This window comes from Onychomys torridus, chromosome 9, assembly GCF_903995425.1.
Source record: "Onychomys torridus chromosome 9, mOncTor1.1, whole genome shotgun sequence".
NCBI classification, from domain to species: domain Eukaryota; kingdom Metazoa; phylum Chordata; class Mammalia; order Rodentia; family Cricetidae; genus Onychomys; species Onychomys torridus.
Genome location: NC_050451.1, coordinates 39,347,051 through 39,361,456, shown reverse-complemented (window position 1 = coordinate 39,361,456; position 14,406 = coordinate 39,347,051). Strand labels below are relative to the sequence as shown.

Sequence of the window (14,406 nt, the reverse complement as noted above, 5' to 3'; positions counted from 1 at the left end):
AGTTCCTTATGCTATGGTGACCCCAACCATAAAATTATTATTATTATTATTATTATTATTATTATTTTTCTAAAACTGAGGACCAAATCCAGGGCCTTCTGCTTGCTAGGCAAGCGCTCTACCACTGAGCTAAATCCCCAACCCCGATAAAAATATTTTTGTTGCTATTTCATAACTATAATTTTGCTTCTGTTCTGAATCATAATGTAAATACCTGATATTCAGATATCTGTATGGGAGGTGTCACGACCCACAGGTTGAGAACTGCTGTCCTAAAGAAATTTGTTTGGAGTGGTTTCACAAAAGGCATTAGGATATGCCTCAATGAGAGGTCTACTGTAACTGGGAAAGCGGGTGTAGAGCTCTTCCTCAGTCCTTTTTCAGTAAAGCCAAACCACTAGTCTGGCTGCGAGGGCTACACAGACTTCTTAGCTCCTATTAGGTCTTGGGATTGATCCGAATGTCTAAATCTCTTTCCCTGGCTTGGTTTCATTTGGAATTTGTCTTTTCTAAGAATAGTTTGAAGAACATTGTTGAACTTTGCTCACTCTCAGAGAGCAAGCTCATTTCTGCTAAAAGCTCATTCACGTCCTTTTATTTAAGCGTACATGGCTATGGTAAAGTATTTATTAAAGAAGTCAATAATTTAAGTATGTTTTTGAATAATCATGGTGACAGTTTCCATATACTTCTAACAGAGTTTTGTCTTGATTAATAAAAATAATATTAATAGTTAATGTAACAAACTGGAGCCAGTCTGTCAGAGTTTATATTGTAGCCTGACCACTAAGCTGATTGTGTAATCTCAAGCAATTAAACATCTCTGAGCTTCATTCTTTTATGTGTAAAATGGGTTATGATAACTAAGTAAACATATTGATAGTAATATATAATTGATAAGTGATATATTTAGAATACTATCTAATGCAAAGCAAGTCTTCAATAAATGTGTCAGCTTTTCCCCCTCTAAAGATTAGAACGAAAGTATCCTACTGAATTATCAGCAGTTATCAATTGTCCTGCTATTGGCAAATTTAAGGAATTGATTGCGTTCAGTTTTTTTGTATTGTAGGACAAGGAAAAGAAAATGCAGAACATATTATCTTTGCTTTAGTAGAATAATTCTGTAGTGTGTCCTGTTTTCAAAACTTGCAAAGAACTAATTTATCACAGATTTACTAGAGTCCCTTGAGTTTTGGGTGGAAGTGTTAAGGCCAAGTCTCGATATGTGGTGCAGATTGGCCACTCACGTGCAGTTTTCTTCCTATCTCAGTGTCTCATGTGCTGAAATCACAGGCATGTACCACCACACCCAGCTTAGCATTGCTTTTTAAATATTGTTAATGTTAATATTTTCTTTTTAATCAATACCATTCAATTTCTAATACATTTTTCCTAATCTTTTCAGTTTAGTAGCAGAAGTGTTTTTCAAAGGTCCAGTCCCATGGAGCTGGGGAGGGGACTGTGTGTAAAATGCTTGCTCTGCAATCATGAAGTTTGGTGACATTCATCTGTAGCCCCAGCACAGGGAGGTGGTGAAGGGATGGCGAAAATAGAGACAGAGGAGCCCTTGAGCTTGCTGGTTGCAATGACAGTAAGCTCCAAGTTCAGTGAGACCCTGTCTTACACAGTAAAGTGGAGTGCAGTAGAGGAAGGCACCTGGTGTTGACCTCTGATCTCTAAACTGCATTGCAAGCATACCTCCCCACATGCGTACTCTCCCCTCCCCTGGTCTAGTCCCTGTGATACTCGACTGTTTTCACAATCATTATTTAGGGATCTTGGGTGCCTATGGTGTAAAAGTTGGAAACTTGGTTAAGAGTTTTCAGATCATGCCATGCTGAGGAGTATGAATTGTTTTGTGGACCTCATATATGTGCTCTGTGTTATTGTTAGAGAATAGTAGTGAGGTTGGTATAGTAAATATGTTTTTCACTATGGTAGGGGACAAACCCAGGGACTTGTTCATGATAGGCAAGTGATCTACCATTAATACCCGGAGCTGGTAGTTTAGTTTTGAGAAGTATTAACGTATAAGCTTAACTCTCTGATTATATTTTTTGTGTGCACATATTCCTAGGTTGCCTTCCAACATTTCCAAGAACTGGATGAGCACATTAGCTATGTAGCCACCAAAGTGTGTCACCTTGGAGACCAGTTGGAAGGGGTAAACACACCTAGACAGCGTGCAGTGGAGGCTCAGAAATTGATGAAATATTTTAATGAGTTTCTAGATGGAGAATTGAAATCTGATGTTTTTACAAATTCTGAAAAGGTAAGCATTGTCAGAATAAAAGCAATAATCAAATTTTAATTGGTTTGCATTGTATTTTAAAAAAGATTTATTTGCTTGTGTGGGAACTTCATACACCTGTGCACAGTTGCCTTGCATTTTTATGTATGGAATTATAATTCATTGTAAATGCTGAGATAGCTATTTTTAAGTCTTTCCTTCTCCTTTGACTTTTAACATTAATGAAATTTACATAGTCTTTAATAGTTATGTACTATAGGGTAGTAGACCTGACCTGAGTGTTGAGGAGTTGAACTCTTTGTAAAGGAATCCACAGGCCTAGTTTCCATTCACTTGAGTAAAGGTCCTTACAAAGGATTGAAGCAAATCAGACTGTGGGTCATTGAAAACTCAAAAGCAAATCAGACCGTGGTCATTGAAAACTCTTGAGTTAGTGTTGTTATTTTTTTATAACATAGTCACTTAATCTTCATCTAAAGGTGTATGTTATTGGTTGTTCTACCAATTAAGAGGAAGCAATTTAGCTTGCTTTCCTCGCTCTTAGGGAAAAATAACAATTTATGAGAAAAACGATAGTCTCATGAATCATATGCTTGTTGTATTGTTACCCACTCATCTGTTGAATACAGTTTTAGTGATTTGTTCCAAATTTACTGTGTAGAACATCAGATTTCAAGATGTTAAAAACGAAATATTAATGACGTTTGTTTTGAATTAAGCAATATATTCTTATGAGTAGAACTCTGTAAAGCTAAAAGATTTATAATATTTATATATAAAAATGGTTACATGTCAGTGGATAATCCCTCTAAAGAAAGACAGCGTTTTAAAGTTTGAGTTTCGAGAATTATAGTATGAAGTAGTTCTGATAAATATCATAGTATCATTTTATATTTATGTGGTTTATATACAGGAATGTATATGAGACTTGAACAGCAAATTGCATTTCAGGATGGTTATGGAATTTTTAAGCTTTTTTTTCTAAATCTTAATAAATATATTATGAAAGTACCTATTTAAAATGTGAAAATTCTGTTTTCTATTGAATGAATTGGATATAGTAACTGATTCCTTAGATTACTTTTAGTTGTACCCGTTAGATTGTATGCTCTAAGCAAAATACAACTATCTTACCCAATATGTTAGCCCATTTTGGTTTTTTTTTTTTTTTTTTTTTTTTGAGCTAAGGATCGAAACCAGGGCCTTGTGCTTGCTTGGTAAGCGCCCTACTACTGAGCTAAACCCCAACCCGGTTTGTTTGTTTTTTTAAATAGATTGTTTTTAATATAATATATTATGATTATGGTTTTTCCTCCCCCAACTCCTCCTGGATCCTCCCCACTTTCTCACCTTCCCAAGTCGACTCCCTTTTTTCTCACTTACAAGCAGGTATCTAAAATAATTATTGTGATCATACAAAAATTATTAATAAACAATTCTGATTGTACATTCTGTGTGCTCATGGTCCTAGGTTGCCTTCCACCATTTCTGTTAACTAGATGAGCACATCAGCTATGTAGCCAGCAAAGTGTGTCACCTTGGAGACCAGTTGGAAGGAGTAAACACACCTAGATAGCATGAAGTGGAGGCTCAGAAATTATTATTGTTATCATCAAAGTTATTATTATTATACAAAATAAAAGCAAACCAGCATAAGACAATAAACAAAACAAGGGGCTGGAGAGATGGCTCAGAGGTTAAGAGCACTGGCTGCTCTTCTAGAGGTCCTGAGTTCAATTCCCAGCACCCACATGGTGGCTCACAACTATCTGCAATGAGACCTGACGCTCTCTTCTGTATACATAATAAATAAATAAATCTTGGGGTTGGGGATTTAGCTCAGTGGTAGAGCGCCCTGGGTTCGATCCTCAGCTCAAAAAAGAAAAGAGAGAAAAAACAAGCCAAAGAAAAAGTTCAAGGAACATACAGATTCAGATTCATACATACAGAAATCCCATAAAAATATAAAACAGGGAACCATAATATATACAGAGGACCTATAAAGTTAAAACAACAAAAAGCCCTTACAAAGCATTATGAGACAAAGTTTAAAAACAAAACAAAAAAACCTTACAAAGTGTTATAAGACAAAGAGCCTCCAAAATGCCATTGTGTTCATTCTGTGTTGGCTATCTGCTGATGGACATGGGGCCTGGCCTTAAGAGTGGTTTGTATACCAAGCGAGACACAGATAAACCTGACTTTTCATTCTTATGAGTGGTTATCAATGGAGAGAGTTTCTGGTTTGGGATGTGGGCTTGTGTCCCCTCCCCCTCTGCACTGGGACCCCGTCAGGCCCAGACTTGTGTAGGCACTGTGCATGCTGTCATAGTTTTTGTGAGTTCAAGCATGTGCCAGAAATGCCATGTTTAGAAGGTCTTGTTTTCTTGCTGTTTTCTCCAGCCCTTACAGTCTTTCCGCCTCTTCTGCAGGCTTCCCTGAGCCTTGAAAAGGGGAGAGAAAAGCTAGAGATATCCCATTTAGGACTGATTGCTCTGAAGTCTCACTCTTTGCAGTGTCCAGTTGTGGTTTGTCTATTATTTCCCTTCTAGTGCAGGAGGGAGCATCTCTGCTGATGACTGAGTGAGACACTGATCAATAGATAGAGCAGAACGTCATTAGACGTCATTTTACTGCTACATTCCTTTTGAAACTCTGGATAGAAGGAGTGAAAAGTATATTTAGACTGACTGATATTTTTTTAAAGCTTGATTTATATTTACTTGAATGTTTACTCATTAATCCTTAAAATTTTAAAGTTACCCTCGACTAATCACATATTTCTTGATGTTACTGTTGACTCTTAACCCCTTTAGGTTTTAATTGAAAGAAAACCATCTTTACATTGTTAGTACCTTTCTTGGTTACTGAGTCATCATAATTGGAGACTCACAGTATTTAAGTTAGTTTCTCTCCTTTGCTTCACTTTGACTTGTATCCCTGTTTTCCTTTGTCTCCTGTGCTCTGTATACTTTATTCTGCTTTCCCCACTTGGTTTGTTTGTTCTTGTCACTTGGTTACTGTTTAATAATTAGGAGTCATCAGTTTTTGGCCCGGCACTTTAACAGCTAGCCATATTGTTACAATTGCAAATATGGGGCCTTGAGAGTTGTTTGTTCTAGAAGACACTGGTTCAGTTCTCAGCATCCACAAGGGTGGCTGACAACCATTCATATTTCCAGTTGCAGGGGATCCAACACCCTCTTCTGACCTTTGTAGGCACTAGGCATGTGCGTGGTACACGTACATGTATGTAGGCAAAAGCCATACACATAATTTTAAATAAAAAAATTAAATTCATATGTCATTAGATTGACAATTATCAAATAAACTTCTGGCTATCTTAGTTTCTGAATTTTTGACATTTACTTTCCAAATGGAAAGAAAAAGAAAATAGGAAAATCACCCACATAGCTAGCTCTAAAGAAATGTGACTGTAGGAGGAATTAGAATTAAATAAAATGCCAAACACATCATATTACTTTTTCTTTTTCCCATCTCCTTCCTCTCTCTCTCTCTCTCTCTCTCTCTCTCTCTCTCTCTCTCGTGTGATAGTGTGATATATGTGTATTTTAAAAAGCAAACTCGGCCGGGCAGTGGTACACATGCCTTTAATCCCAGCACTCGGGAGGCAGAGGCAGGCGGATCTTTGTGAGTTCGAGGCCAGCCTGGGCTACAGAGCAAGATCCAGGAAAGCGCAAAGCTATACAGAGAAACCCTGTCTCGAAAAACAAACAAACAAACAAACAAAAAAAGCAAACTCTACTTGCTTATTCTTACTACATACATTAAACAAAGTTTGCAGTCTTTTAGGGATCTTATCCTTTTTGCTTTAAAAAAAAATCTGTTTTATATTTATTTCTGTCCTTACATATGTGTTTGTTTTCCTTTCTTTCTGTTTTTTAAGATGAGTTCTTGTGTATACCAGGCTGTCCTCAAACTCTGTACATCACCAAAGATGATTTTGAATTTCTGACCTTCCTTCATCTCCTAAGTCCTGTGTACAGTTGTATATCACCACACTGGTTAATATAGGATGATGGGAATGGAACTCGGGGCTTGTGTGTGCTAGGCAAGCACTGTACAAACTAAGCTACACCTTTTTCTTAGAGTAGTAGTTCAGTGCTTTTTGTGTGTAAGACCTGATGACTGCTTTAAACAGTTCAAATGCAAGCAATTTATTAGGTGGTGTTGATACCTTTTGTATTTATTGATGAATATTTTAAGTAATATTGTAAACAATTCTTACTAACCAATTAGCCCTGAGGATTCAGTAAAAACAGCTTTTCAGAAACAGAACTGTGGTACTTCTACTGCATCAAGCAAAATTTACAAACAGCATGCTTCCTAAAAGGAATAAGAACAAAATCCTGATGGAAGCAGAGCTGGCTGACTGTTAGCTGTGATCTGAAGAGGATATTAATGAGGAGAAGTGATGGGCTGTGCTAGCGAGTGGCATGGCCAGCAGAGAGGCTGCAGTAACACTTACACTCACATGTGTCAGTGTGGAGAGAGCACACGGCAGCCGAGAGTGAGTGGCTTGCTGAGTCAGACAGGGAGAGGTCTAAAGCAGCAGTCCTACTGTTGACTATTGCGAGGAACAAGCAAGAACAAGTCCTGCTCCTATCCCTTGCCAGGGATCATATAAGCTCTTAGAAGTGTCTATACTAATGTTCTTCGTCCTCCCATCATGGTTACATTTTCTGTAAAACAGTATGGATCATCACGAAGTCAACTACTAAAACTGTGTGAAAATGAAAGGACTGAATTGAAATTCAAAGGAAGAAGTGGCCCCTGTATGACTTCCTTACACTTTTCATAAATAAGCATAAATGTCTGTACTTAAAGGGTTTTAGAAACCTTGCCTAAATTCCTTTATTCAACTTGAAAATAAATACTTGAAAGTATATACATATTTCATTTAAGATACTATATTAAATTGTATCCTTTTTTTTGTACATGTTATTAAATCAGCTTAATATGTGCAGCTGTGTACTCTAAATCTCCTTAAGTTTTGTCTGTTTTGTTTGACCTCATAAACTTAGAAGAAATTTCCACTTTGCTTTTGACAAACAAGGATTTTTAATTTTCTCAGAGAGTACAATTGAATTGCAGACTTTGTTGGGGGAAGAATTGTGGCATCAAAAAAAAAAAAAAAAAAAATCACACTTTTAAGCACCAGAAAGATACATGGTTGGTTTTGAGTTGTTATGGTGTTGCCCCTAAGGCTTTAAAGAAAATTGTTTGGGACAGGCGTTATGGCTGTGTATAGGACAGTATTACTCTTTTCAGCTATACTATTAATTTTTGTAATCTAAGAGTTCTTTTTAATTGTTGCCTTTGCTTATTTCTAATAGATAAAGGAAGCAGCAGACGTCATTCAGAAGTTGCATCTGATTGCCCAGGAGTTACCTTTCGATAGGCAAGTTTATACCTCAAGAACTTATTAGTAAATATAATTTATGGGATAAATTTTCATTTTTCCTGTATTTTTCTTGCTCATTAAGGCAGCAAGAATTTGTTGAGCACCTCATTTGTATAAGATACAGTCTAATATAATGATATACCTTGAAGTAATAACTTCATTGTTTTTTGGCTATTCAACTCTTTTTGTATTAATAGACCAGGATTAAATTTGGGGGATTCTGGTCACCTTTGAAAAGCTGGTAAAAGCTATATAGTTTCTTCAAAAAATTAAGATGTATACAGATTGTTGTATGTAATTGTATGGAATTTTATACTACCCATGGAACCTATCCTAGAGAATTTAAGTTAAGAGCACCTATGTAATGCAGGGTCCTGGGGCCTTCATTAACTAGTTTCTACTTTAAAATAAACTGTCCACTGAGAAAGAAATGCTCTTTATGATCTCTCATAAGAAACAGTTCCTTCAGGTAACTATCTGAAAGAAATACAACTTTCTGCATAATACATAATACAGAACATGGTTTTCATCTGTTGATACTTGAAGATCTTAAGATGCAGATAGAATGTGGATATAGTTATATAGTTACTTAAAGCTTGACTGTTATTTTCCTAGCATACAGTTAACCACCCCTAATAAATGTTTTCACTCTCAACCCTGTACCATCATAAAGGATGACCAGTAATAGTTTTCTTAGTCACCCAAAAGTTGGACCCTTACTTAAATGGATAAAATGTTAGGTCAAGATTAGGTAGATGTTAATAGTTGGCTACATTCTGTATCCTGCTTTCCATTCTGATTTTTCTCCACCAGACTGTTACTGTTCATGCCTATATTTATCTTTTCTATTACTTGTGGGGGTTGAGGGTTTAGAATGCTAGGGAGTGAACCCAAGCTCTTATACATTTGACATGCCTTTAGCGAGGCCTGGAGATGAATATATATCCTAATCAGATCTAAAGCATTCACATAGATCAATATAGCCATTTTGTTGTGGACTTCATTATTTTTATATAGTGCTTTAAATGTTTAATCTTTCCTCACCTGCTTTTAGCATCTTCTTTCTTCAAATGATCAGTTGTGTAGGATCTCTAAAAATCCTTTTCCCTTGATGCTTAGTACTTGAAAAGTTTTTAGTGTATGAGTTTTCCTGGTCCTGCCTGGCCCATGGTCAGGACAAATCTCTCACCTGCCAGTCCCACAGCTGCTCAAACCCAACCAAGTAAACACAGAGACTTATATTACTTATAAACTGTATGGCCATGGCAGGCTTCTTGCTAACTGTTCTTATAACTTAAGTCAACCCATTTCTATTAATCTATAAGTTGCCACATGGCTCGTGGTTTACCGGTATCTTAACATCTGCTCATGGCGGTGGCTGGCAGTGTCTCTCTGACTCAGCTTTCCACTTCCCAGAATTCTCCTCTCTCCTTGTCCCACCTATACTTCCTGCCTGACTACTAGTCAATCAGTGTTCTGTTTATTAAGCAATCAGAGCAATATACTTAGCATACAGAACATCCCACAACAGTATTTTATGGTTTTCATTTTGTAAAAATTGATGGTTATTCTCCTAGACTCATCTCTAAAGTGGCAATTTCATGGAGTCTCTCTGATAGTCAAAAGTGATTTATTCTGAGCTAACTCACAATATGTATAAGGGAGTTGGTCACAGGATCCAGGATGGGTGGGGCACTGTCCAACACAGTTCTCTAGAGAACTCTGCCTTGATCCGCAGTACCAGCATCCAAGACCACAAGGTAGCCAATTGAGTGAGTACTTACACATTCCAGGTCTTAAGGGGGGTGGGGGAGAAGGTACCTAGCAGTTACCTGCTCCTTACTCAGGGTAGTGCTTCAGGGGTAAAGCATAGACAGCCACCCTTTCCTCTCCCCCTTTTGTCTAAGGAAGAAAGTTCTAACCTAACACAAAACTATATACAATAGGAATGATTATCAAGGAGAAATAACGCGTATTGACATAGACAAATGGATCTACAACCAACAAGAGCAGCATCAAAGAAGAGACACATACTAACATCCAGAGAAGTCTGGAGCATGGGTAGATGGCACGTTACAGAGATCATTCCAAACGGTGTCCTGTTCTGAAGAACCTGAATCTAGTATTTAATATGTTCTAGCTAAGATACAAGAAGATTGTAACTGTAACTATTAGTCTTCAATTCCATCAGAGACCTGAGAAGAAATATAATAATATCTGAGAAACTGGGAGATGGATGCAAGTACCTTTTGGGAGTCTTGTGAGAGTAGACAGAGACAGCTGGCAGTCTGGAGAGTCACCTAAAGTTTCTTAGCATTGTTGGTGCATTCAAATTGGCTACAGGTCTAGAATATCTGACAGACAATTTTCAGAAGCAGGATTTTTGAAAGACCATCTTACCCTGTCTTGGTAGCGTTCAGTAGTCACTTTTCCTTGTGTCTCGCTCATTCAGAAAGGACAGCATTTGTACTGTCAGCAGTCGAGGTAAGGGCAGTTCTTTGCCCAGTAGGCCATTTTGTGCCAAAAAGAAGACAAACCTCCAAACGGAAATGTCTTAGAAGCCCAACATTCTCTCAGGATCAAATCAGTGCTGCCAGGAGCAATCATATCTCATGTCAATAGAATTCTAAGTTATTTAAGTGCCATATTCTCTAGGTCTATTAAAGTGTTTAAAGATTACCTGTCCATCTGACCTATATATCTATAAATCTGGATAACCTAACTAACATAACTGTAGAGATGACAAGCATAGGTGACTATAAATCTGTCTTTTCTACCTAAATAACCTAAGGGCTACGGCTTTCTGTGAACAAGGTAGACAGTCTGTAAGCAAATGTATAATAAAAAGACAGTCACCTCAAAATTATGACAACACACAAAACAGCTTAAGCAGAGGTAAGAATGTATGCAATATGACAGTAATTCTAAATATGCATCAATATGTAAATATCCTAAACAAAGGTAGAACATACATACAGTATGAAATAATTTTACATTTGTATCAATATATAAACACTTCAGATATGAGTAGAAATATATGTATGTTACAACAAATATAGTTCTGTATTTGTATCAGAATACAAATCATCTTAAATAGGAATATAAAAATAGCTTACATTTGTATCAATATACAAGTATCCATAAGAGTGCAATTTATCTAAGGCTGATATTTTGCTAAATTAGTTTACTAGTATATACAATACCTTAATATCCTATACCTATCCATTCCCTTTTTTCTTTTCCTAAGGAGAATACTGAGTCCAATATTTTCTTCCACCCCTAGCCCTATAACCATTATCCATAACCCAGAGAAACATGAAACTTTTGGGAAAAGGATCATCATTTTCTTAGAATTGCTTCCTGCTGTTTTGGCAATGGTATCTCTGTGGGGTCCTGGAAGAAAGCTCAGATAGTCAGGTCTCAGTTGGACTAACTGTAGATTCTGCAGCCAGTCTCAGAGTAATGGGTAAGGTTGTCTGAGATTCTGGCTAAAAGTGTGATATCATGGACCTTCTTATCATGGAACTAATTTGGAGAGTTTTCAGTCCAAGGTTGATCACTGAGTATTTTGTTCATGGATACTATGGCATCATTCTAGACTGGGTAGAGTTGTTGTTGTGGGGCCCCATCTTTCTTCTGGAGACTTCAGAAATTGCTATTAGAAAAGACTTATTTTTTTTACTGTGGAAAAACTTGAACATTTTCAATATCAAGATGGAAAATTTTGGATTTATATTGGATAGAGAAGGGATTTTTCAAAGGCAAGGAAAGCCTAGAAAGAAATGGAGTCTAAATAACAATGGTCCCTAAATTATTGGTTTTCTTCTGTTTCACACCAGTTGGCTCTTCTGATATGAGACAGATTCTCCTAGTTTTTCTTTTAGTAATATGCTTGGGTTTAGAGAAGGAGGGAGCCAAATTCCAACTCCAAAGTCAGCTTGATTTATATTGAATCGGGACCACAAACTATCCTCGAGTTAAGGAGATATTGATGTTGGGCAGTGAGATATTACCCTGTAGAGTATATCTACAGAAAACAGAACCCTGCCCCAAATCTTGTTTGTTAAATTTTTCTTACAACTTGTAGAGATGTCACATCGGTGGTTGAGCCTTTATTTCTCTTCATTAACGGGTTTCTCCTGTTTGAATTGAATTTTCGGTAGACCATGAGACTCTTAATCCAGGGTCATGGGTTTGTGCCCCACACTGGGCACCAGATAAAGTGGCAATTCCACGGAGTCTGTCTGATAGTCAAAAGGGATTTATTTTGAGTTAACTCACAATATGTATAAGGTCACAGAATCCAGGAGGGGTGGGACATGGTCCAACGCAACTCTCTGGAGAACTCTGCCTTGGTCCATAGTACCAGCATCCAGCATCCAAGACCACAAGGTAGCCAAGAGAGTGAGCACTTATGCATTCCAGGTCTTAAGTGGTTCCCACTCCCCACCCTCCCACCCCACCCCCTGCCGTTGGCCATAGGGCGGTGAGGAGGGGGGAGCAGCAGGTACTTAGCAGTTACTTGCTGCCTACTAGGGGTGGTGCAGGGATAAAGAACAGACAACCACCCCTATACATCTTTAAATTCTTTTATGGTCTCTTTCATTTTCCTTGTTTTAGAATAATTCATTTGTGGTTTTTGTATCATCATATGTGATCATTTTTTAAAAAGTAAAGCTTTACATTGTGGTTCTTCTTCACAGTGGCCAACTGAACAAGTAAGGACAGTAACCTAACTTTGAGATTGGTAGGGTTGTTAGTGCCTCAGGTGGAACTTTTCCTTTAACAAAGGAATCGATGAGTCCACGTACATTTCCTAAATGAGAAATAGCAATCTCATCTGAATTGCCTACGTTTATTTTTGTTGCCTGGCATGTTTTCTTTCAGTATTCTCTTCCACAGTTTTATTTCTTTTTTATAGTGACATTTTACTTTTATTGTAGTTTTATATTTAAGAAAGTTAGATAATGTAGAGGGTCCCCATCATTACTGTACCCACTCTCCCACTTCGTGTTGTCTTATAGTATGTCAGATTTGTCATGACTAGTGAACCTCACCATTGACTTTCTGTTCTTCAGGTTTTCAGAAGTAAAATCCAAAATTGCAAGTAAGTGCAATCTATGTATTTAGCATGTCTTTAAAAGGGAAAAAAAAATCTCATTAAAAAAATATAGCAACAGGTGAGAAAGTGGGAATGATACCATTGATCTATCCCATTGTAGAGTTTGAGGCCTCTTTCCTCAAAATATTTCTGGGATATTCTAGTAGTACCTGTGTGTACTTTGATGTATCTTTCTATATTTTAAAATAATTGGGAGCATGTAGCTTTAGAGTTTCTATATTTAGCTTAACTATGTATGTTTAGAAATTGTGTTCATTTACATATCTCTGAATAGGGGTTTTTCTATTGTATTGGGAAGACATGAGCACTTCAATTCCTATTTAGCTGTTTGGTTCCTTAGATGATTATAGTTTGTTTTTTGGGGGGTGTTTTATTTTGTTTTCTTGAGATAAGGTCTCACTGGCTATCCTGGAATTCACTATATAGAACAGGTTGGCCTTGAACTCACAGAGATCTATATGTCTGCTTCTGCCTCCTGAGTGCTGGTGGGAATAAAGGTGTGAACCACCACACCTTGCTTATGCCAGTCTTTGGGTTGTCTTTTAAGCCATACCCATGCTTCTGGAGGAAAAAAAAATCCTTGTATTTTTTAGCAGGCTTTACCTATGTTCACCGTTTGGTAAGCTATTTCTCAGAAAGCCTGTTTTTCCAAGTCTTAGAATAAGGACATGTATAGATATTTGGATTCCCTAGGAATATTTTTGACCACTATAAACTAGTCTAAGGTCCTAGTAGTAATTAAGTAAGTAATAGCCTTGAGAATATGGTATTACATCAAGGACCACATACTATCTTAGGATAAAATTTGATATTTAATCAACTTATTCTCAGTAGAAGTATCAGCATTGGTAAAGGCATTCTAGTTCTCATACTTCCTAGCTTTAGATTAAAGATTAAGGATATTTTCTATATTTTGCCATCAAAGTTGACATCTGAAGGGCTTTCGTTCTTTCTTTTTCCCCTCCTTTTTCTTTCACTTAAATATATAGTCATCTTTTGGTTTAAGTAATAATTATAAATGGCTGTTTTACTCTGAAGAGCTCAACTCTTTTACCAGTGTGTAAGTTTTTGTGTCTTGAAATACAGGTTTGTGTATGTCAGTATATTGTGTGAGCTAGTTAGTGTCACTGTTTGTAATCTCATGTTTTTGTAATTCTCCCAAGAAGACAGACCCATAGCCACTATAAATTTTGCAATATTTGTAGATTGAGATGGCTGTATGTAAGTTGTATACAGTTGGATGATTTCCTGTTTTCAGGTAAATACCATGATTTAGAATGCCAACTGATTCAGGAGTTTACTAGTGCCCAAAGAAGAGGGGAGATCTCCAGGATGAGGGAAGTAGCAGCAGTTTTACTTCATTTTAAGGTAAATGGTAAGATTTTAACTCAGGATCGGTCTTCAAGTTTCTGAAAATTTTACATTTTATTTCTCTTGATTTCCCCTAACTGTTGTATAACTATATGACAAAATAATTTGGATTTATTTTTGTTAATTGTTACTTAATATTCAGTGATTTTTCTGGTAATATTAATGCTGTAACAAGCAATTTATATAGTTAGAGAAAGAAAATCATGTCATCAGCCTTCTTGCTTATAGTACATT

At 36.8% G+C, this 14,406-nt stretch overlaps 1 protein-coding gene across 1 annotated transcript in view; it reads left to right on the top strand.

The window, feature by feature from the left end:
- Nucleotides 1-14,406, top strand: part of Exoc5 (exocyst complex component 5) — a 54,488-nt gene that overhangs the window by 15,684 nt on the left and 24,398 nt on the right. Inside the window, exons 4-7 of the mRNA XM_036199448.1 lie at nucleotides 2,081-2,275; nucleotides 7,612-7,676; nucleotides 12,758-12,786; nucleotides 14,060-14,169. Coding sequence (XP_036055341.1) covers nucleotides 2,081-2,275; nucleotides 7,612-7,676; nucleotides 12,758-12,786; nucleotides 14,060-14,169 — 399 coding nt within the window. The remainder of the gene's footprint in view (nucleotides 1-2,080; nucleotides 2,276-7,611; nucleotides 7,677-12,757; nucleotides 12,787-14,059; nucleotides 14,170-14,406) is intronic.